This window comes from Lissotriton helveticus, chromosome 2_1 (genome assembly GCF_964261635.1).
Source record: "Lissotriton helveticus chromosome 2_1, aLisHel1.1, whole genome shotgun sequence".
NCBI lineage: Eukaryota > Metazoa > Chordata > Amphibia > Caudata > Salamandridae > Lissotriton > Lissotriton helveticus.
The window spans coordinates 1,091,471,287-1,091,495,076 of NC_136059.1; the positions used below are offsets into that span (position 1 = coordinate 1,091,471,287).

Genomic DNA, 23,790 nt, shown 5'->3' on the forward strand with positions numbered 1-23,790 from the left:
CATCCCTTAAGTCTAGAGTAGACAGAAAGTCACCCTTTTGCAAAAGCGCTAGTACCTGTTGAAGGCACCCTGGTCTCTGAGGGGAGTCAGCAATTGGGGCATGTTAGTTCTTTCTGTTGGCACATGAACTGTTGATAGTACACATTTTGTTAATGGAATCACAAACCAGGTCTTCAGTGGTAACATAAACAAGGGACAAGAGCCACATCTGCCATTTAGGTCCAAAGCTTCTGCCTAAAACAATCTCACTCAGCCATCATTTTCTACTCTTTACTTGCCATGAAAGTAGTTAAACTGTACCAACTAAAAATTAAACAATTACACATTATAAAAACAATTGTACTGGTCTTCCTTACTTCCAATAATTCATCTCCACTGAACAGCTTGCCGCACTGTCCCACCGGGCCCTCTGGCAAAATTGAACGTAAAAAATGATGTCCAACCGTAGCCTCCAGACTTATTCCTAGTCCACTACTTTCACTGAATTTGCAGACTTGAGCCACCTGGAAAGGAGGAAAGCACATTAATCTAGGGTTTGAGATACAAGTCTAAAATAAATTTCGAACATTTGAAATAGACTCAAGTACTCGTTACATATGGACTGTGAGGGGTTTCCTCATGGTCATGGAGCAATTACTGGTTACTGGGAAGTATTTCCAGCGAGTGCTTTCATTTCTCATAGGCATGTGTCTGTACACAAAGCTGAGAAATGGTTTATAGTGATTTGTCTGAGTGTGGTCACAGCTCTCTGCTTTGAATCTTTGCGTTTATGATGATACAGGCATTTGTGTTATAGGTTTAGGCACATATGGGAGGTGTAAATGGTTTCCTCTACGAGATACACAGCACAAGAAGGTGGTTTCTCACATGTTGCCTTTGTGAGAAAGGTATCCATTATGTAACTTCCCTTTGCAGCTTCCTCTGGTGCATCGGGGAGGGTTGGTCAAAGACACATTTGCATTCTGCTATGCCAGAGCCCTGTTAAGGAAGAGAATACTGACCGGTAAAGGTTTGGCTGCCTGGGTAGCTCTATCTCCAGTTTTGGTCTGAAACAAGCTAGTAATTTTTGCAATGAGTGATGTAGGAAGCTGGCTCTGTATATTGTATGCCACTAGGTGGTTATACCGTGCACAGACCCCAGGGGTTCCCCAAATGTGTACAGGGCTCAATGTAAAACCCAAAGTGCTCTATTAGTGGTGATGTGGGCAAGCAGCCTTAGGCCTAACACAGAGGAGTGTAAGACATTTATTGCACAACATTGATCAATATTGGACACGTGAGATCCACACCAAGCTGGCTCTGTATAATGTATGCCACTAGGTGGTTATACCGTGCACAGACCCCAGGGGTTCCCCAAATGTTACAGGGCTCAATGTAAAACCCAAAGTGCTCTATTAGTGGTGATGTGGGCAAGCAGCCTTAGGCCTAACACAGAGGAGTGTAAGACATTTATTGCACAACATTGATCAATATTGGACACGTGAGATCCACACCAATTTTAGAAAAATAAGTTTTGTTTGTTTTTTATTTTAAGACCAAGATCTTCTCAATAAGGTAAGTACGTTGGTAGATACAAATACTTTTCAAATTCAAATGTCGACACTTAGTTTAATTTCTGAACAGTTCAACGTTATTATGTGCAGGGAAACAATAATGCAGTTACACAGGTAAGTATTACACTTACAGTTCCAGTCTTCAGGACCAAAGGTTAGCAAGGGACAAGGGTCCGGTGTGTATCAAAACTGTATCATCAGCGGCACAGGGGCGGCCAGTTGCAGAGGTCAAAATCAGAGTTCGGCCCAATGCGTTTTAATGGAAACTGGGGGTGCTCCGAGCCACACTGCTTGAAGGTACATAAATCAGCTGCAGGGGCCAAGCTTTGGGAGTTACAGCAAGCACGGGGGAAGTAGTCACAAAGCAGCACCAACCATACACCACCAACAGCCCTTGGGGTAGGGTGCAAGGTGCAAATTTGACGTTGGGCTAATAATGCTCTTTAATGGAGAATTGCTTTCGACAAACAGGCTGCAGGAGTCGCACTGGAGGTTGCAGGAGGGAGCTCAATGACAACAGAGGTAAGTAGAGATATATGGGGTCACAAAGATACCGTCGGTTCAGCTCATTGAGGCCCTGGGGCTTCGGGTGCAGTGGTGCCTTTCAACGTTGGAGTCTTCTTACCGGAACAGGTAACAGTCAGGAGAACCTCTGGATTCAATCTGCAGGTGTCGTCATGGAGTCCAGAAGTAGTCAGCCAAAACTGGCCTTGAGGTCAGGATTGCTGGAAAACCTGTTCTGGACTGGAAGCGCAGTGTACAAAGTGGACAGGGATTGCAGATTTGCAGGGCACCTGAAGTCATTTATGTAGGGTTTTTGGGGATAGACCGCTGTTCTCGGGAATTCAGTTCTTTTTTAAAGTTCAGGCAGTCGTCCTTTGGTTTCTGGAAGTCGCTGGCTGCAGGACAGGCATTGTCTTCTTGCAGGGTCTTAGAATCTGGAGAAATGCAGTTAGGACTGGGGCCAAGTCAGCAGTCATGTTCCTGCTTCGCTGCACGGCGTCCTCTTCGTCCTTCTTCTTAGGTCGCAGGTAACTAACTTCTAGTTCTGGAGGAGCCACCGAAATACTAAATTTAGCAGGCTTGTTAGGAGAGTAGCAAGTAGGGCCAAAGGGCACCTTATCTGGGGTGACTACACCCGCTATTAAGCCAACCTCCTGTGGGTGGGGGCATAGACCTAGCCCTGATTGGAGAAGTCCCTACATCTTCAGGATGGAAGGGACTGAAAAGTGTGCTTAACTTCACCTCTTCCACCTGAGGAGTGGAGCTGGGTAGAGCTGGCAAAAGTGGGCACACCTCCTAGCCATTCTAAGGTTTCCCGCAGGTTTTCCTGCCCAAAGTGGGGGTGTAAACTGGGGGCTGCCATCTGCTGCTAGCAGCAGAGGCTGGGGGCTTCATTACGAAGGCAGCAGGCCTTTGAAGCTTCCCCTTCGAGCACTGGGCCCATCCAGGGGGAGGAGGTGTGATACCTCTGCCCAGGATGTACATTGTTTCTGGTCCTAGAGAGCAGAGACTCTCCACCCAGGGTCCAGAAACATGTCTGTATGTGGAAGGCTGCCTAAAGACAGTCAGTGCCCAAACCAGGCTCAGTAGGTGTTCAGGGGGCACTTCCGAGGTGCCCTCTGAGTACATGTTACAATAAATCCCACACTGGCATCAGTGGGTTTATTGTGAGGAGTAGGTTGGTACCAAACACTCATGTCTTCAGTGAAGCCATCATAGTGCTGTGAAACTCAAGTTGTCGAGTTTCCAGCCCATGTATTTTCTATGGCTTCCCTGGCACTTTTAACATGAAGGAACAGACCCCAATATTGTAGGGGCATATCAGCTCATGCAGATATGCCTACACCTGGGATACAGCGCACCCTGCCCTGCTGGTAAGGTCTGCTAGAGGGTTGACCTACCTATATCTTAGGCAGTGGCAGTCTGCAGGGCCTAGGTGTGGGACCTTCTTCAGTCCCAATGCCCTTGGCACCGAGGTACCATTTATTAGGGACTTACAGGGGGCCTGAAGGGCCAATTGGGGAATATTTATTTTTAGGGAAGAAGCACTGGCATAGGGGACCTGATTGACAGGGACCCTGTGAACTACATAAATGTCCAGGCAAAAAGTGGGGGTTAACCATGTCAAAAAAAAGTCACTTTCTCACAGTGCACTATGCTAGGTTGAATATTCAATTCAGTGACCTCTCCGTTGTCTTCATTATGGAACATGGGAAAAGAACAGACTCACCAAATGAAATCTGATCTGTATCACTGAGATGCACATACCTTCGACCATCTGCTTTTCCCTCTACAGTAAGTAAGAGCCCCCATACCAGGTGCCCTGCATCACGTGTTAACCTAATGGGTTTTAAATTGCTGCATCACTCCAATTACTCTGGTGTGCCGCGAGTGGCAACCAGAACTGGATAATAACTGCTCCTTCAGTGCGGTTCCCAGTATTCATTCTTCTGTGCTTTTGCACAATCTCTGAAACCCCAGTGGAGAGAGATATTTGACTACGTTAAGGTTGGCCAATATTACTGTTTCCAGCACATTTATGACAAAAGCTTAGGACCTTGAGAATTCTGTTGTCTTCTTCGATGCTGAGAAGATCTGAACTTTACTGCCCTAAACAGCGAAACAGCTGGCTGACCTTGAGATTAACAGTAAGGCCAGATGACTGGGGTATCTGAAGAGGAAAAATGAATTGGAAAAGTCTACCCTGGAGCCATGAGTCCCCTGCAGCCTAACTGACCCCCAAACGTATTGGTAAAGATCTGCATACCCTATGGATTGATGATGTGCTTGGATCGTTGAGGAACTGTGCCTTGACAGTGAACTTTGTGGAAGCCTGTATCTTTCGCTTTCTCCCACAAGAAAAGACACAGGGTCACTCCCAACGTTATTTGGGTGTATCCTCTTGAAGGATGCGGGCTGTGCCAATTCAGGAACCATTTGACCAGTCTGTCTACAATATACAGTTCCACTGAATAAATGCACAGTAGGGCCTTAACTCGAAGCCAGTGTTTTCCAGATTCTGGCGGGAGCAAGTAGGTCCAGAGGATGCTCCATGATTCATGGGTATACTTACCACCAAATATGCCTGGCTCTTGTCAACCTTTTATTAGCTCCCTCGGCTCAAAGTCTCTGATCTATCTGATCTTTTCCCAGGTCCCCAGACAGACAGCCAGCAATCAAGGATAAATGTAAGAAATATCACTGTACACATAACATATTTTAAGCATTCTGTCTGACGTACTCGGACACATAATTCAGAGTACAGACCTTAGATTAAAAATACAACAAGAATGCTGAGGAAGGACTCAGGATCACCTAGTTGATATGATAACACTGCCCATCGACAAAGTTATTTAGAGTATAGTTTCGTATTGCATAAATGTGCTGCAAAAACGTTTAGGTTGTATCACAGCCCCAGAAGATGCAAGTGCATTTTTTGTGTTGTTCGTTTTTTTACCTGCCCAATATTTCCTATAAGTAAACAAAGAATTATCCCTTTACAAAACTGAACCTCTGACTGGGCATTCAGTTAACGAAGTGTGATTAACAGATTAAAACCTACAACCACACAATACATCAGGGAAAATTATAAATGACACAACAGGATACATGTGTATATCAACCATGTCAGAATTGCTGTTCTATGTATATATGTGTGCATATATATATATAGAGAGAGTTAGGTTTGATACTAATAACTACAAATTGTGCCATGTGTCTATGTGTGTGTGTGTGTGTGTGTCATATATATCAATGTATATGTATGTTTACATTATTTACATGTTGCTATTATATTAAAAACATCTGCTCTTCCCATTCCTCCTCCCAATCCTCTGACTACTTTGAACTCCCAAACATTCTTCTCAATCTTTCACGCCCCTTTTAAACCATCCCACCCAACTAATAAGCACACAACGACTTTACTTACAAAACAACTCACTAAATCCACTCCTTTCATTCTATCCCTACCCAAATTCCACTAAACACTTGCGAAATTAAGAGCACAATCCTAATACAACTAGCGCACAAAAAAAAGAAATACAAAAAATTATACTAACCTACTAGTTACTACTCCTTGGTTCCAGGGTAGCATGCTACTCATCGCAAAAGAACTTCAATGCCTCGTCAGGGATCGTGCTAAACAAATGCAATTAATGGCTCGGCTTCTTGTGGATATTGGTCTGGTAATGTACCCCAAACAATCCCCCGATCCTGTAGTGTAGGGTATATACATCGGTGAGTCATGAAGGAAGTCCAATGAAGCTGATTGAGAGAACCTCGTTTTTGACCGATCTATGCCTTCGAGCATAGTTCTTCCAATATGTCTGCCTTCACATTTTCCACATCTGTCAAAGTGGACTGTTTTATTCAGCATACATTTTATCAGTATCCTCTGCCTTTCGTTCCAAACTTCAGAGAAAAGACCCCTGGATTTTAAAGCGTTACTGTTACATAATCATAAATGTAGCACATGGTGCCATGTTGTTGCAATGGCTACTTTCCATGATAAAGACAGAAGAACAGACGTTATGGGTCAAAAAGGTTCTGTTCTAGCATTTAAAAGTAATGCAAGGTCTCTTTTTGTTAAGGCAGGATTGGCAACTGAAAGCAACCGCTGCCAAAAACATCACAAACCCAGACTTGCACTTCAGCAAGTTAGGCTACCTGCCTATAAAGGAGTTTGGGTAATTATACTCTTGAAAGTAGCAACATTAAGAGCCACAGGTAGCATTTAGCTGCACAATAATTTCTTTTTCAAATATACAGATTAAAAGCGACTGATTGTACAGGTTCTAAGATAGGAAATGTAATGAAATATTTAAATACCAATATATATCACAGTAACTCGGAGCAGTAAATTTTTCCGAAATACAAATAATGAAACGCCTGCGAAAAAATGGTTGTTACAGACATGTGCGGCCGCACTCTTGTGACCAAAGTGATGAAGTAATTCTATGGTTGTTAGAGCATTCCTGCCTTGACAGCTCTATCTGTCCACCAGCACACAATGCCCTGGTTTTCAGTGGACTTATGCGACTTTCTTAATGTATACAATGCATTCTTGTTCTAAGACAGGCTTCAGCAGTGTAACCCACGTCTGCAAAAAATAAGGTTACCAAATTAACATTCAAAATGTGAAAAAGGTCACACTGTAAAATGAGAAAAAGTACCATGTGGATGCTCTTCCCCGGCCTTCAACTTAAAAGGAAGTAATGGCAGCTGCCTTGCATCTCAGAATAACAAAAGCTGGAAGGCTAGCAATGACTTTTTGGAGGCCACGTTAAGCAAACGGTGCAGGCCAAAGAGAGACGTCGCCATTTTGTTTGTGCCCCATGGTACTGGATATCATAACAAAAAGCCCACGTAAAATATTAAAATGTTTGCGAAGGGGATTGCCCCTCATTTGTATGAAAGCATCCCAATCAATTAATTATCTGATGCATGTCACCCTGAAAGAATACAGCCTTTTCCGGAAGGAAATTGAACATATATACTATGGAGCATGTGGTCTAGATTGTGCTCGTCCCAGGGTACTGCTTTGGAAGGGGGCAGGGAAGGTCCATACCGTTCAAGGGCTGCAATTACCTCCTGCACCCTCAGCAGGGAGGACGGCGCTGGCTCCTACCCAATGCTAACCAAGGCTTCCCTGCTGCCTGCTCACTAGGACCACCAATTAAAAACCAAAGGGATTCACGGTCGATCATAATTAAGGCTCCTTTTTCCGTTTTTACGCATTTTTACAGAGAAATACAGACAGAAAACAATGTGTTTTCTGTCTACATTTATTTTTAAAAGTGGATAAATACAGAAAATTGTAGGGAGGACCTGGCCTGGCAGTTCGGGCTGGTTTTTTCCCATTGGGTGCAGGGTCAAGACTGATTTGCATATGGCTGGGTCCAAGCTGGAATGGCATGGTGAGCAGAAAAACAATGAATTTAGGCCCAGATCTCTGTACTGGGGTGAATGTATGACATTGTTCTTCATTCTGTTCATCAATTGTTCTCTTTGCTTTCATGAATTATAGGCCAGCAGCTGAGCAGATGGACAACATGGAAATTAAACATGCATTGGCATAACCAATCAGTCTTGCCTTTGGGACCTTATAAGTGTTTAGTTATCCAGCACAATATCCGTGGTGCAACAACATCAACTGTTGCGTGGCTAAACACTTGTAAGGTCCCAGAGGCGAGACCTATTGGCTACGCCAATGCTTGTTCTGTCTAGCAGCGCTATTCTTGCGGTCCTGCCTTTTGTTATGTTCAGCCTGTTTGATACAACACAGTACCACTGTTTGTAGATGACCATTTCTGAGAGTTTTTATTACCAACAAGGATAGAACACATTTTAGTAGAGTGCAAGTTCAACCCCAAGAGTTTGTTTGTGCTGTTGAATGGTAATACTTGCTCAGCTCAATGGTACACATTATTTCTCGACCTCAGAAGGATGAAAGGCTATGTAAACCAATGTGGAATTGAACATGTGAGTGTGGGAGGCAAACACAGATCCTTAGAGAGGACACATTAGCTCCTTGAGTCGCAATGCAATACGTAACTGTTAATATACCACGTGTTCCGGTAAGGTAATGGTGTTCGGACACTGAAGTGACACAGAAAGAGTAGAGTATTTATCTGCTGCTGCTAATCATCTCTGCAAAATTGCTAATAAAAAATAATCAAGCAACAGCAGGGGCAGGACCGGTTGGGGGCAAGGATGGCTAGGTTCTGTTGGTGCTTCGGACTGGCTCCCTGTTTTGCTGATGTGCATGTCCTCAGAGCCTGTGACCACCAAGGGGGCACTCTGAAAACCCACTGACTTCCTGGAAGTCATTGCAAGCCATGCTGACCTGATCTACTTCTTAACCCCTACTGACCTTTGACACTCTTCAAACCCACTAACTACAGCCCACTCTGCGGCGACACCTGACACACACTGCAACCCTAACTTACTCAGTAAAACATACCTTCGACGTACTCTGCAAACTAGCCAACCCACAACACATTCTGCAAATCTCACCAACCTAAAGCACAATGCAACCCTCATGTCTTAGATAAAACAGAGTGCAGTGCTTTAAATGGTAGGTGTTTTTATACATTTCATTCATTATTTTTTATTCATTCCACCCCTCCTTTACCCTCCTTCACCCTTTGACCCCTGCTGTCACACACATCAACAAAACCATAATCCGCCCACAGTAGCTAAACTTTCAGTGATTGAGGTGAACTGGGGGAAGTCCGGGGATGTTTGCTTTCAGGGGCCAGTCTCTGCTCACCCAGGTACTGACCAGTGAACACAAAAGGGGTCCCCCTCCTGCTTCATTTTTTAGGGCTCGCCTGTCAATGCGCTTGCGCATTGAGCTTGCGCGAATATAGGGGCTTATCCACAGCTTAACCAAACTGGCGATTTCATGCTGTGCCCGTGAAAAGCAAGCTCAATGCACAAGCGCATTGACATAAAAGCGCGTGCACATCAAAGCCAGCCATCTGTTCCCCAGCTCCTCCCTCCTCCCCTAATTATTCACGGCTGGCCGGCCGTACTTTCACTTTCACGGCCGCCAGGCCGTGTCTCTCGATTCTGCCGCGCTGCGCCAATGCTTGTTTGCTTTTCTGCCCGTCTCTTTGAAAGCTGGTCACACTTCACAATGGCTGACAGGCAGCAGTGACAGTGACTCTGGGCGACTATCTGCGCCTATCAGCTGCAGAAACGCATCCCTGCCCCTTCCCCTTTCATTCGACTCCTGATATTGCTGTGACAAATGTCGACATCCAATGTTATCCTGTCAACCTCGGATAAGGGAATCTGCCACTACACTTCAATTGACGCACGGCTGGCTCCATTCGAGAAGCCGGTATGCTAATGGCCCCCGGTGATGTATCATTGCTTTGATGGCTGCTTCCTCCAGTCACGTATCTGCTTTGACCATGCCTCGAAAGCAATGGAGACTTTACAGAAGCATTCGCTCTGAGATAGGTCCCCAGCCAAGCCCCGTCGCCGGCGAGATAATGGTATCCCAAAGGGAAGAAATGCGATGTTCGCTTATGCCGAGCTATGAACACGGAACTAGACAAGGAATCATAAAAGGGAAACTGTCTCGAGAGGGCTGCAGAGTTTTCAGAATGGTTGCAGTTTATTATATGTCCTTGTCAAGCTGTTAGCCTGCATTTCCGTTTAACAAGCAATGTGACCTGTTGGTATATTTCATTTTGAAGGGGCTGAGTGTGTGCGGAGCAATTAACTTCGACCATATCATTTTTATTGGAATACACAGACAGTATGTTTCTAAAGTAACTGTCACAAAACATAGAGTCAAGATTGGAATATTTGTAATTCTCTTAATGAGAATCGTTTTACCCCATCGCCTTTTACACTTCAAGATGGGCCAGGGTTTAGAAAGTTATCAAATGTGACGTCTTCAAAATGCTTACACATTTTTTCCTTAAATGTGGCAGCAATTTCACATAAAGAGGACAGCGAAGAATATCACAAGCATTGAAAAGCAATAGGTCTCGCCTTTGATTAAGTTAAAGCCATTTGCTTTGCTAATGGTACTGTATATAGCAAAGCAAATGGCTTTAACTTAATAAAAGGCGAGACCTATTGCATTTTTAATGCTTGTTTTCACTATGTCAGCATGACCGCCAAATGTCTCCCCTTCCAGGGCGCCGTTTTAGCGAAGGCCGGCTCTGTACAAATCACAAAAGAGAACTGCAGTGCCTGTCTTCAAGTTTCCACTTGCTGTGTCCTTCCTGATACAACCATTAAATAAATGTGTTTTGTGATTCTGTTTGCTCCCTTAGTGCCGATTTTAAAATATTCCTATAATCTGCACGAATTAGATGGGTGAAATGTCAGTGGCGGCGTATGGTGTAATGTCCGCCTGCAGGCGCTTCCACAGCGTGACTCTCCTGCCGTGCAGCCCACTTTACCTGCCCCGTGTCCGTAGATGCTATGAGAGCTCTAAGTGTGGCAGGCAGCGGCCCCCCACCATTGCACTGCTGATGCCTCGACTCTCTGTGCAAGAGGGACGCTTGCACTGCTACTGTCACGGATGTCGGGGCACCGCAATGCCAAGGGTAACAGGACTGATAGATAGCATGCGCCCAGTGACATTAGACGTCTGGCCCCCCTTCAGCCCCTCAATACCATATTTGCTACTAAGGTGTGACAGAAAAGACAACGCGTGTGAGGGAAGCTTGCACTGCAGATGGTGTGCAACCGAAGCCCAAGTAGCAACTGGTCTCTTTTTCTCTCTGCATACTTGTGGCTGCTTATAGTTTATAACAGATGCACAAATGGTACTCTCTCTACATGCTTGGGGCTTGCACCGCTGAAGCCTGTGTGGTAAGAGTGACAAGGAAGGGAGTGTGAGAGAGACGCTTGCACTAGCGATGTAAGCGGCAACTATTGTCCATGTGAGAAAGCTTGCACCGCTGATGCACACGCTTTGCTTACACTACTGATGCCTATGTGGTATCTGTTGTCGATGCGAGAAAGCTTGCACTGCTGAGCAGACGTGAAGCGCCCCCCCTGTGTGGTGTGATGTGTTTGTGAGATGGACGCTTGCACTGCTGAGGCAGACGTGGTGTGCCTGTAAGGTGTGGTGGTTTGTGAGACAGACGCTTGCACTGCTGAGGCAGACGTGGTGCGCCCCTGCCTGTGAGGTCGATGTGTTTGTAAGAGGGACCATTGTACTGCGTAGGCAGGCGTGGTTCGCCTGTGCGTCTGGTGAGTTTGTGAAACTGAGGCTCGCACTGCTGGTGCACCTGTGGAATCTGTACTTAATAGAAGCTCGAGGTAGGTAGGCTTTTATGATTGTTTCAGTATAGGAAGGAGGCACAGGATCTGGTTTCAGGACAGTAAGTGTAAGTCGCACCTCGTCTGTCACACTCTACAACACCACTTAGGAATCCTGTGTCCTCCACACTGGCAAGAGCTTGCGAATGGATGTGCGTCCGCGTGAACTGGCCTCCTGCAAGCAGACAGTAAGGGCGCCAATAACTTCTGTACGGACACTCTTGTCATGTAATCCGTGCACCAAGAAGGCATTTTTTTTCGCAGCGTGGTGCACTCTGGGCGGAAGATAGCTCAGTAGCGAGAGTGCCTGCTGCAGAGAGCTGTGCGGTCCCTTTAGTGTCACGGTAAAATAACCAGCCCGGCAGCTTGGCCACTACAAATTCCAGAAGAACAGTTTTGTGACCAGGTTTAGACCCTCCCATTAGTCATAAGTATGGAGTCATTTCAGTTTATGGGGACAGTGTGACCAAATTATTACAAATTACAGAAAGCCTCCATTATCCCCAGGTGTTGACTCAGCAGTGTGTGACGTAGAGCAATGCCCTCCTGACCCCTGGGTATTTAAACTTCTTGTAGCAGTGGAAGCCGGAAGATGCGCTTGCTTCACAGATAAACAAGATTTACAGGCATGTTAACACTCGAGCAGCTGAGCTTGAGCAGAGCCTTCCCAGGCCACTGTATAAACAGACAAGCGCAGCCACGCTGATTAAAACCAGATGGCCCCTGCACGCCGCTGCTGGCTCCTGAGATCAAAACGCTCTGGGAGTGAACATTTCACAAGAAGCTGGGAGCTCCACACGCCTTTGGCCAATTGCGTGCTAAAGCCAGATGCGAAGGCCAATGGCGTGTGAGCACCACATGCACAAGCTTCTACTGAAGCTGAAGTGATTCCAAGAGGTCGATTGCCTAAGCAGCGCATGTGCTCTGCCATAGGCTCGACCTAAAAACAGGATGACATTTCTAAGAATAACGGCATATGTCAACATATATTTATGGTATAATGCTAGTATTTACCAGTGGATGTATTGTTATGTAATATTTGACAACTTTAATAGCTAAAACACGACAGCTATCAAAGTATTAGTGCGCGTCTATCAGTTAAATAAATATGGAAATGTACAGTTTTAAAACTTCATTTATGAGCAAAACACAACATAAATATGGATAAATACAGATAAAATGGCAAAAAAATAATTATGGAGAAATACAGACGGAAAGGTTAACAAAAAAAATACCATACAACCGGGAGCCCTAATCATAATAAAGGAACAGACGTGGTTTTTCTATGCAAGAGATGAGTGCCCCTGTATCCAAGTCTACACTACACTAATAGGTGTCTGCGCAGCAGAACTATACACAGCTTTTGTAAGAGGAAACAATGGTGTGAGATGGTAAGGTCCATTCTAATAGCTGCATATTCAAATTACTCTGATGGCCTTGATTAAAGTCATGTTATAGTGTGAAGTCACACTTGAGCACCTTATCGATAACGAACTAAGAACATCTTAAAAGACAAGCAAGAACTGTCTGCAGAGTTAAGTTATTGTGAAATACTGCAGCCAATCAATGCAAAGAATAAATCCAAGCACACTTGCAGGCAAAAATAAACAATCGACGAAGGAACCTGCTAAGAATTCGGACTATACCACCTCTTGGCTTCAATTCTGGTGAGCAAACACTAAACCGAAAAGTGGGACACCTAAGGAATCCACGGGAGGCTAAGCAATGGCACTCAAGGTCATACGTTTTTGGCCTCAGAATATGTAGGTTTGGCTGACACCACCTCTGTGCCATGTACAGGAGGCAATTCCCTCCTCATGTTATGAACGGAGGTGCCTGCTCATAGCAGTGCAAGTGAATACAAAAAAGGTCACTAGGAGAAAGAACTATAAATTAAGAAATTTCAGAACAAATGTTGAAAACAGGAATTCTGTAGACAATGTGACAAAGAGGTGTTGTTAATTCTGTTGTGTAACAAGAACGAAGCATAAGAGCATACTTTAAATCATAAATATTGTTTATTTATGTTATAAATATTTCCTTGGCCTAACATACTCGAATGGTGTGTTATACACATCACTATAGCGCATTTGTAACTAACAAGAAAATAAAAATGGAATGCAATGTGCAGGAAGAGATCTGAAAATGTTGTTTTTCCATCATTCGATAAATATCAATGTAAATGCACAACAAATAAGTCCAAATATCGTTAAATACATACCACAATTTCATAGGCTCCACCCATAATCCTCTGCCACTTATTCTGTATTGCCTCTTCCTCGGCTGAAGATAACTCAAACCCTAATTGGCACAAATAGAAAACAAAGGCTAAAGTAAGGAATATTCCTAACTATGGCAACAATACAGAACAGTGCCATCTTTGAACAGTAGCGTAGAGAACTCAAAATCGACACAGCTGTTTGTTTCTCAAGCAGAATTCATAAATTACCCTACATAAATAAGCTAATGTAGTCATTCTTACTAAGTCAATGTTTTTTTATCCCTCACAATATCAATACAAGTACAATGCAGGCCCACCTTTTACCTATCCCCTCCCCTACACCTTACATCACACGTTTGGTTTCCTCTAGCTGGTCACCACAATACAACTGATTCCCAAATCGAAGAGCAGCTTTTTACTTTCCCTAGAGTTTCATAACATTCAACATATTGCACGGTATTCCGATTTATCAGATCTAGCATGGGTGGACTACATTTTTTTTTTTTTTTAATAATCTTTATTCGTTTTACAAGGGGGGACTGAATGTTAAGCAATCACCCACTGGTGGGTTGGTTGCTGGCCAAAAGCAGTTGCAGGACTAGTTTGAACTTAAAAGGTGGTTTCATCTGCATGAGCCTTTTGATTCGTCATTGTCTTTCAATAGCAGGGTTTCATCAAACGTTTTCTTGTGGCTTTAACTGGCCTTCGCTGTCGCAGACATGAAGAACCAGTGAGATCATGGCAGCGTACCTTCTGGCTCCCGCCAAATCCCTTTCGATGTGACCCGTTTGGAATAAATGTGGTGTCCCGGCACAGTCAGCACCACATCACTGATCATGGAGGACCAACAACTTTGCTCTATGCGCTGCATGCTGACTACCCTTGTTCCAACCTCAGGGATGCCTAACTGCCAGTGGCGCAACGCAAAATGAATATGCTACTTACCAGTATGCATCTGTTCTTGGCATGTAGGGCTGCTAACATTCATATCTTAGCATTAGATCGCCGCCTAGTGTTGGGTCCGGATGATCGCACATTGTTGTCCTGGAAGAGTCTTCGAAGTATCCTGAGATAGGTGGCTCCTCCCCTGGACTACAGTGCGCATGGGCATCGGCTCCATCCCCAGATTGTTTTTCGCCATTGTGGCAGAAGATGGAGTGAAAAGTGTAAAGGATGTCCATGCTAATAAGTGAATACAATAGTATATCTGCAGCTGCGACAGGCACCGGGGAGGAGGGTGGGCGATATGAATGTTAGCAGCCCTACATGCCAAGAACAGATGCATACTGGTAAGTAGCATATTCAGTTCGAGGCATGTGGGCTGCTAAATTCATATCTTAGCATAGAATACATAGCAGTCCCTCCATCAGCGGCGGTTGCCCGTGCCAGCTGCAGAAACCTGAAAGAGTGTCTTGAGAACAGCCTGTCCTACAGCAGCTTGCTGCTTGGAATGTACGTCAACACAGTAGTGTTTTGTAAAGGTATGTGGTGTAACCCACGTGGCTGCTCTGCAAATATCCTCTAAAGGAATGTTCCCTAGGAAAGCCATGGATGCCCCCAGTTTGCGTGTGGAGTGCGCCCTTGGGGGTATCGTTAAAGTGCGCTTGGCCTTTTGATAACATATTTGGATGCACTTAACAATCCACCTGGCTATTCCTGCTTTGGAAATAGGGTTGCCTTTGTGTTGTGGTGCGAAGGCAACAAAAAGTTGTTTTGTCTTTCTAAAGGGTTGTGTCCTGTCCATGTAGTACATCAACGCCCTCCGTACGTCTAACGTATGGAGCATTCTTTCCGCCACCGTTTGTGGGTTTTGGAAGAATGCCGGTAAGTCAATAGTTTGGTTGAGATGAAACTGTGACACCACCTTCGGAAGGAATTTGGGGTTAGTACGTAGCACTACCCTATTTGGATGAATCTGAATGAATGGCTCTTGGATTGTGAGCGCTTGCAGCTCACTAACACGCCGTAGCGACGTGATAGCGATTAGGAAAGCTACTTTCCACGTTAGGAACTGGAGTTCACACGAGTTCAGTGGCTCAAAAGGTGGTCCCATTAGTCTGGTGAGGACCACATTGAGGTTCCACACCGGAGCTGGTGGTGTTCTTGGGGGAATGACTCGCTTCAGACCTTCAAGGAACGCCTTAATGGCAGGCACTCTGAAGACAGAGAGATGCTGCCTGTTCTGAAGATAAGCCGCTATGGCGGATATATGTATCCGAATGGAAGTGTACGCTAGATTGCACTTGTAAAGATGCAACAGATAGCAAATGATGTTAGGGATAGATGCATCTAGCGGGTTGATGTCATTGGCTGTACAGTAAATGACAAAACGCTTCCATTTCGCAGCATAGCATGCTCTGGTAGTTGGCTTCCTAGCCTCCTTGATGATGTCCATGCATTCCGGAGGTAGGTTAAGGTAGCCAAACTCTAGGACTTCAGGAGCCAGATTGCCAGGTTGAGCTGTTGCGGATCTGGATGCTGAATGTCTCCATGGTTCTGCGTCAAAAGACTGGGCGTGAGGCGCAGTCTTTGATGCGGCACCACTGAGAGTTCGAGGAACGTGGTGTACCATGCTTGGCGCACCCACGTTGGAGCAACTAGGATGAGAGTCATCGCGTGCTGCCTTAGCTTTCTCGCGACCAGCGGTATCAGAGGGGCTGGTGGAAAAGCGTACGCAAATTTGCCTGACCAGTTCATCCATATCGCATTGCCCTGCGACTGTGGATGAGGGAACCTGGCGGCAAAGTGTTGGCATTTTGCGTTTTCTTTTGTGGCAAACAGGTCTATCTCCGGATGACCCCACTGCTGGAAGTACGGGTGGAGTACAGATGGGTGTAACTCCCACTCGTGCATTTGATGGCTGTATCTGCTGAGCAGATCCGCCATCTGATTGTCCTTGCCCGGGAGGTGTTCTGCCATGAGGAAAATGTTCCTCTGAATGGCCCACTTCCACATGCCCTGAGCCAGATGAGACAGCTGTGGCGAGTGGGTGCCCCCCTGTTTTTGAATGTAGTACATTGCGGTCATGTTGTCCGTCCGGACTAACACTACCTTGTTGCACAGATGTACAATGAAGGACTTGAGCGCCATGAAGATTGCCATCAGTTCCAGATAGTTGATGTGCATCTTCTGTTGCTGCGTCGTCCATAGTCCCTGCACTGTGTAAGTGAGCAGATGAGCTCCCCATCCCTGGAGAGATGCGTCCGTTGTCAGGATAATTTGTGGCACTGGCTCCTGGAACAGTCGGCCCTTGCAAAGGTTGTGTGGAGTCCACCAATGCAGAGAGTCGTATGCCCGACTGGTAACCAACACTAGGTCTGTCAATTGTCCCTGAGCCTGTGTCCACTGATTTGCTAAGCATTCCTGGAGCGGACGCATATGCAACCGTGCGTGAGGGACTATGAAGATGCAGGAGGCCATCATGCCAATCAACTGCATGAACACTCTCGCTGGAAGTGAGTGTTGTGGTCTGAACCTTTGGATTAGAGACTGCATGCTGTCTATCCTGACTTGGTTTGGCTGAGCCATGGCCGTCAGGGTATTGATCGTCGCAACTAGAAACTGCCGGACATGTGCCGGCTGAAGATGCGACTTTGGGTAGTTCAACGAGAAGCCCAGATCGTGAAGGAGGTGAATGGTAGTTGACATGTCCGCGGCGCACTGTTGTTCCGACTTGGCCTGAACGAGCCAGTCTTCTAGGTAGGGGTAGACATGAATGTTCTGCCTCCTGAGGTGCGCTGCTACTGTCGCCAGACACTTGGTAAACACTCTTGGGGCTGTGGTCACTCCGAAGGGTAGGACCTTGAACTGATAATGCTTGCCTTGGATAGTGAATCTGAGGTATTTCCTGTGGGACGGGTGTAGTGGAATGTGGAAATAAGCATCCTTGAGATCTAAGGTTGCTAAGAAGTCCCCTTGGTTTAACAAGGGAAGAATTTGTTGCAGTGTAAGCATATGGAAGTGTTCTGACAGTATGTACAGGTTGAGGGGACGTAGATCTAGAATGGGTCTGAGAGATCCGTCCTTCTTTGGAATAAGGAAGTACAGGGAATACACCCCTGTGCCTTCCTCTCCCACCGGCACGAGCTCGATTGCGCCTTTTTGCAGCATCACCACTACTTCCTGCTGCAATAAGTGCAAGTGCTCTGCGGACATAGGCCTTTGCCTTGGCGGGATGTTGGGTGGAGTGGATTTCAACTCTAGGCAATAACCGTACTGGACAAGTTGTCGCACCCACCTGTCTGTGGTGATGTTTCTCCAGACGGGCAGGAATTGCTGCAGTCTCCCCCCGACAGGTGTTAAGTGGTCGGGGGGCAGCGACAGAGAGTCACTGTTTGCTTGGGGTAGAGGAGCGGGAGCTGTTGTTTCCTCTGCCGCGACCTCTGTTGCTGTTATTCCTGTAACCTCCCTTGTTCTGTTTTGTGAACGAGGATTGTGCTCCACCTCTTGAGAACTGAGATTGTTGACCCATTTGTCCTCTGGTGACTCCACGTACACCTGAGCGACGAAAATTGCTGCCACGAAACTGTTGTGACTGTAGGGCCCCCATGGACTTAGCAGTTTCTGTGTCTTTTTTTATTTTTTCTAGGGTGGTGTCAACATCTGGACCAAACAGACTATCAGGATTGACTGGCTGATTAAGAATGGTTGTTTGAATATCTGGTTTAAACCCCGAGATGCGGAGCCACGCCTGTCGTCTCAGCATAACGCTAGTGTTGATAGCTCTAGCAGCTGTGTCTGCGGCGTCAAGTGCACACTTGATGGCTGCGTTTGAGATTAGCTTCCCTTCCTCAATAAGCAGTTTGGTGCCTTCTTGGAACTTTGGAGGCAGGTGTTGTATAACCTGTTCTAGGGTGTCGTAATGCGCCCTATCGTAACGTGCTAAGAGTGCTTGTGTATTGGCAATGCGCCAAAAGTTTGCGGCCTGTGCAGCTACTCTTTTGCCCCCTGCCTCTAGCACTTTGGACTCCTTATCCGGGGGAGGAGCTTCACCCGTCGTCTGGGAGTTGGCACGTTTCCTGGCATTGGCGACCACAAGAGAGTCCAGTGGCAACTGTCCCCGAATGTATGCGGGGTCTGCAGGTGCAGGTCTGTACTTCTTTTCAATGCGTGGATTGACCACTCGTGCTCTGGTAGGCTCCTTAAATATATCCCCAGCATGCTTGAGGACTCCTTTAAGCATAGGCAGCGTCTTTACTGTCCTTTCAGAGACTGAAAATGTGTCGAAAAGGAAGTCTTCCTCTATCGGGTCAGCATGCATGTCCACATCATGATTGGCTGCTGCCCTCTCAATTAGCGCATGAAAACCTGCTGAATCCTCAGTTGGGGATGCACGTGCATTAAAAAGCTGCGGGTCCTGCCCCACACTTTGGGTGCCCTGGTCACCAGTGTCATCATATGAATCCGGTTGTGCATCTGGTTCATTGATAGGGAAATTGTATTGCTCGTCCTCATCATACCCCTCACCCGCAGAGTGTTCTGGTGAGGGAGTAGGGCTCCGTCTCGGAAGAGGCTGGATTGGTTCCATGAGGCCTGAAGCGTCAAGGGGCACCCTTTTCTTTTTCAGTGGGATGACATATGAGTGCACTGACTCCGAAGTGATTTTTCTCTTATAGAGGGTCAATTTGCCTGTGTCAGCGTCGATGAAATGCTCTGAATCATCCTCTGATTCGAGTACCCGACGTGGAAGTGGGCCAGCCGTTGAAGAAACCGTCTTCTTCGGTGCCGATTTGGTGGAAAAGGCTTTCGGCGCCTCCTTTGGCTGCAAAATAAAGAGAAGTTTGCCAGAAGGCTTCGCTGGATTGTCCTTTTGCGCCTGCGGCGATGATATCGGAGCCGACGGAGCAGAGGCCTTCTCCCTGATTCTCTGCAGTGATTCGGCGATGAGGGACGACTCACTCCCAGTGGGTTTTTGCGCCGACGAGGATGTCTTGACCTTTCCCTCGGATCCGACGTCTTTGTGGGCCTTGTGCGCTTTCGACGCGGATCCCGCTGTCACCGACCCCGAGTCCTGGGACCGGTGCGCAGACGTGCCAGTCTTCGATCCGTGCGCCTGCGTAGCCTCCGTGGAGCCGGCTTTGGTGTGCTTGGACGGCGGCGCCGCTGTTGACCCGTGCCGACCATCGTTCTTAGAGGACCCCTCCTCTGGCGTCGATTTTGATTGTGCAGCAGCGGAATCGACTGACTTCTTCGACTTCTGCGGACCGGAGGTCGACGGAGTCGATGGAGTAGCGGGTACAGTCGTTTTCGCCGGCACGGCAGCCATCTTAGGGACACTCGAGTCCTTAAGTTTCGGTTTCGTTTTCGGGTCGGCCATCTTAGATGTAGTCGATCCCGATGCTTTCGGTTTCGGTTTCGATACAGTCTGCTCAGCAAGTAAGGCCGTGGCCGGGCCAGAAGGCGGGGCTGTGGCTTGCGGCATTGGGTCTTGGGTAAGGCCTACAGGCGATCCCGTGACCCGGTCGGTATCTTCGAAACCTTCCGGGCAGAGCTCGTCCCCTGAGCTATCCGCCGCGGCCCCATAAATCTCATCGTCGTCTCCTACCTCGTCGACGTATTCAAGGCCGTGACCCTGACTCCGTCGTCGTCTACCGGATCCGCCTCGGCCTCCGTTTCGGGTGGGGAGATTTGAAGATGATGACCCTGGTCCTCTTCATCTTGGTCGCCGAAGATGTTTTCCGGATCCGGGGCCGCTTGTCTAGCTTCCATGCGCACCGCGCGCCGAAGCTTGAGAGTCTTCTTAGACCGGAACTGTGCACAGGCTGTGCACTTGCCGCCGTCGTGGTCAGGCGAAAGGCATTTGTTACAGACGGGGTGTAGATCGATGTGTGGGTACTTGGACCCACAGAGCGGGCAGTACTTAAACGGGCTCCGCTCCATGTTCAGAAAAGTTTTGCAGTCGTGTCGCGATGAGAAGGCCTCAAAGTCCGAAGAGCGAAAGAAAACTCCGCTTATTCCGGCTCCAAGAGACGGAAGACTCGAGACCGTGCGCAGACAATACCGACGCAAAAAAAGCGAGGCCTTTTGGCCGCTAAAAGTTAGTTTTTCTCGGTTTCGACAGAAAGACGTCGAGACCACATCCGAACCCAATGGCGGAAAAAAACAATCTGGGGATGGAGCCGATGCCCATGCGCACTGTAGTCCAGGGGAGGAGCCACCTATCTCAGGATACTTCGAAGACTCTTCCAGGACAACAATGTGCGATCATCCGGACCCAACACTAGGTGGCGATCTAATGCTAAGATATGAATTTAGCAGCCCACATGCCTCGAACTGATGGGGCACCATGCAGAATGTGGATGCGGGCTTCTGAGTCTCTCAAATATCACACATATTAATTGGTCTTGGGCTGAAATGCCCCCCCAAATGGTTGTGGGGCACCTGAAGGCTTGCCCACCCCAGCCCCTGCACTGCAGGGGCATGTCTTACGACACTGCTGCCTGGATGGTTTCTCTACCCTCTCAAGGACATTTACATTACATGAAGGTAAACAACACGACGTGTCTGCTTTGCAGCAGGGCTGTCTCCTTGCTCTACTTCTCCATCACTTAGGGCCAAGACTTTTCTGCCTTGGACTCCTTCTCTAGATCTACACTACAGCATCTGCACCACAGGCCTGCCTCCTGTGTCTCTATCCTCCATTGCTGCCTACAATTCCCCTTTCTCTGGGCCTCTATCACTGCTTCCGCCCTCCACAGCTGCTAAACCTGTTGTAGAACAGCCCCCATAGTATCAGCTGTTGCTGCCAGAAGTGAGGTTCATTTTTGGGGAATCAGGGGTAATAGTAATAACTAAATGAAACTGTGGTTAAGATGTATCTAGATCAAAAAGGTCCACACCGTTCTGAACTATTTATTACTTTTTTGTTTACTTTTCTGTTTCTTGTGGGCATTTCTAATAATTTCCAGTGATAGCATTTCCTGTGATTTCACAAATTATGCTAATCCTCCTATCTTTCCAAGCCCTGGTGTGAGAAAATGTCTCTATATATACTGGACGAAAGTAAGAGTCCACAATACCCAGAGGTATAACAGAGGTTAAAGTCAGGTGTGACCTTACTCTCTAAAGTGGTAACTTGGTCGAGCAGTAAGGCAGTACCAGAGGACAGTGTAAAGCATTTGTTACACAAACGCAGTCAGCAAAATGTTTCACACACTCAAGAACTGAACTCTAGGCCTATTGTTTTTATATCAAAAGATATAGCTGTTTAATTTTTAGAACCAACAGGTATCAAAATATACTTTTCTCAATATGAGCACTCTCAGGTAATTACTTTGCAAAGAGGGAATACACTTTGTAACCACAATAGGCACAGTGGTTGCAGTAGGCAACACAATTCTAAACACAATTTAACATTGAGCTCAATGGGTTTTTCTACATAAATGCAGTTGATTACTTTATAGATTACTTTTGTAACTTTAGGACTGGATACTGGAGTCAGTCCTGGGGGTCTAAGCTGAAAACAGTTTAGTAAAAACGCTTTAGTTATAGCAATGATTTTTAAGGAATATAAAGGTATTTTAAAAGTTGACAGAAACTTTTCAGTGAAAAACTAGCAATGTTATCCAATAGGAGTCACAGTTAAAGTGGGTTCTCGTTACTTTTGTAATCCAGGACTGGACTCCTAGGTTCAGTACTGGGGTCTCTACCTAAGACAGGTAAGTAATTATGTTTCAGTATTTGGTAAGATTTTTAAGCAATATTTGTAAATTTTTACAGAGAAAAACAGTCAATAGTTTCTTATGAGAGAAAATTCAGGTTACTAGTAAACACAGTTAGGATTACTTTTGCAGTTTTAATACTGGCTAAAACGTACAATACTGGCTTTTCTACTGGTCACAGGTGAGTACTTCGGAATTCGTTATTCGGCTGATTTTAGATTAATATTTTAAAGTTTCAAAACTTCACACTTTAGAAGATTTTTCGAGTCAAACCAGTCAATGTTATCCTATGGTAGAAGTGAGTTATCGGTTTTCAGGTGAGTACTCGACTGGTGAAGTTAAGGTTCTGGGCATAGATTCATAGACTCAGGGGTCCCCCAGGGTCAGGTAGGAACAGTGGGTACACCCTCAGCGGCACAGGGGCAGCCGGGTGCAGAGGTAGTTAGGCCCAATGTTATCCTATGCGAGGAAGGGGGCCTTCGGTTGGTGGCTGCTGGCTAGTAGGCCACGCGGCTGTGGGAGCTGGGCTCCTGGTCACTTGCTCAGGGCAACTGGGGAAGTAGATAAGGACAAAGGTTGCACTGCCAGGGGTACTCGGGCGACTGGATGAAAGGTGATTTTGAGCCGTCGGGCGCTCAATGTTATTCAATGGAGATCTTGAAAAGGGAACAAAGGCTGCAGGCTCGGGACGGAGGATCTTCGGGTGCGGCCAACACTTCGAAGGGTAAGTTGGGATCTTGGAGGATAGGTAGGCACCCCGGAGTTGAGCACAGGGGGCTGTGGGGCACCGGGTGCAGGGGTGTCTTTTGAGGTCGGGAAATCTTACCCCTACAGGCGTTGTCGGGGTCGTCGAGGAGGGTCCTTGGGCACTGGATCCCAGGTCAGATTCGCCGGGGGGATCTACTCAGGGCCTTGATTCACTCCAGCACAGGCCAGGCTTGGCGGGTGCAGAGTGTGAAGGGTTCACGGTTCCGGGCGGATGCCAGGGCTTGTTACTTGCTTTGAGCAGTACCACTGCTCTTGGGAGACCCAGGTAGTCAGAGTCACAAGGCAGTCAGGTCCTCCATGGTTTTTGAGGTTGCTGACCACTCGAGACGCCGAGGTTTAGCAGGAGCAGGTTCGAGGGTCGACAGGCCAGTAGGGCTGGGGACAAATCAGTTGGTGTCTTCCTCTTTTTAGCAGCTGCACAGCAGGTCTTCTAGTTCCTTGTTCTTCTTTCTTGTTTTGTAATCTGGATCTAAGGAAAAAGGTTTAGGGTGCCCTTAATATTAAATGTAGGGGAGTTACAGGTAGGGCAAGGGCAGGGACCAATGGGTCCCTGTCCTGGGGTGGGTACGCCCCCTAGCCTGTTCCTCTCCTGTGGGAGGGGGGGCAGGAGCCTAGTTGTGATTGGGCAGGGCTCCCCATCTACAAGATGGCCGGAGCTCGAGTTGTGCATCACCTTGCCTCTCCCACCTGAGGGGTGGGGTTGGCACAGGCTGGCACCCCCCCCCTTTCCGACGTAGGGTTTCCTGCCAGTTTTCCCACCAGAATGGGGGTCAGAACTGGTGGAGGCAAGTTG

At 46.9% G+C, this 23,790-nt stretch overlaps 1 protein-coding gene across 7 annotated transcripts in view; it reads right to left on the reverse strand.

The window, feature by feature from the left end:
* MPDZ (multiple PDZ domain crumbs cell polarity complex component) overlaps nucleotides 1-23,790 on the reverse strand; it is an 832,961-nt gene that overhangs the window by 625,171 nt on the left and 184,000 nt on the right. For all 7 annotated transcript variants that reach the window (XM_078675896.1, XM_078675898.1, XM_078675897.1 and 4 more), the window contains exons 13-14: nucleotides 13,570-13,649; nucleotides 357-503 (exon numbers count right to left, since the gene is read on the reverse strand). In XM_078675896.1, the coding sequence (XP_078532022.1) occupies nucleotides 357-503; nucleotides 13,570-13,649 (227 nt within the window). The remainder of the gene's footprint in view (nucleotides 1-356; nucleotides 504-13,569; nucleotides 13,650-23,790) is intronic.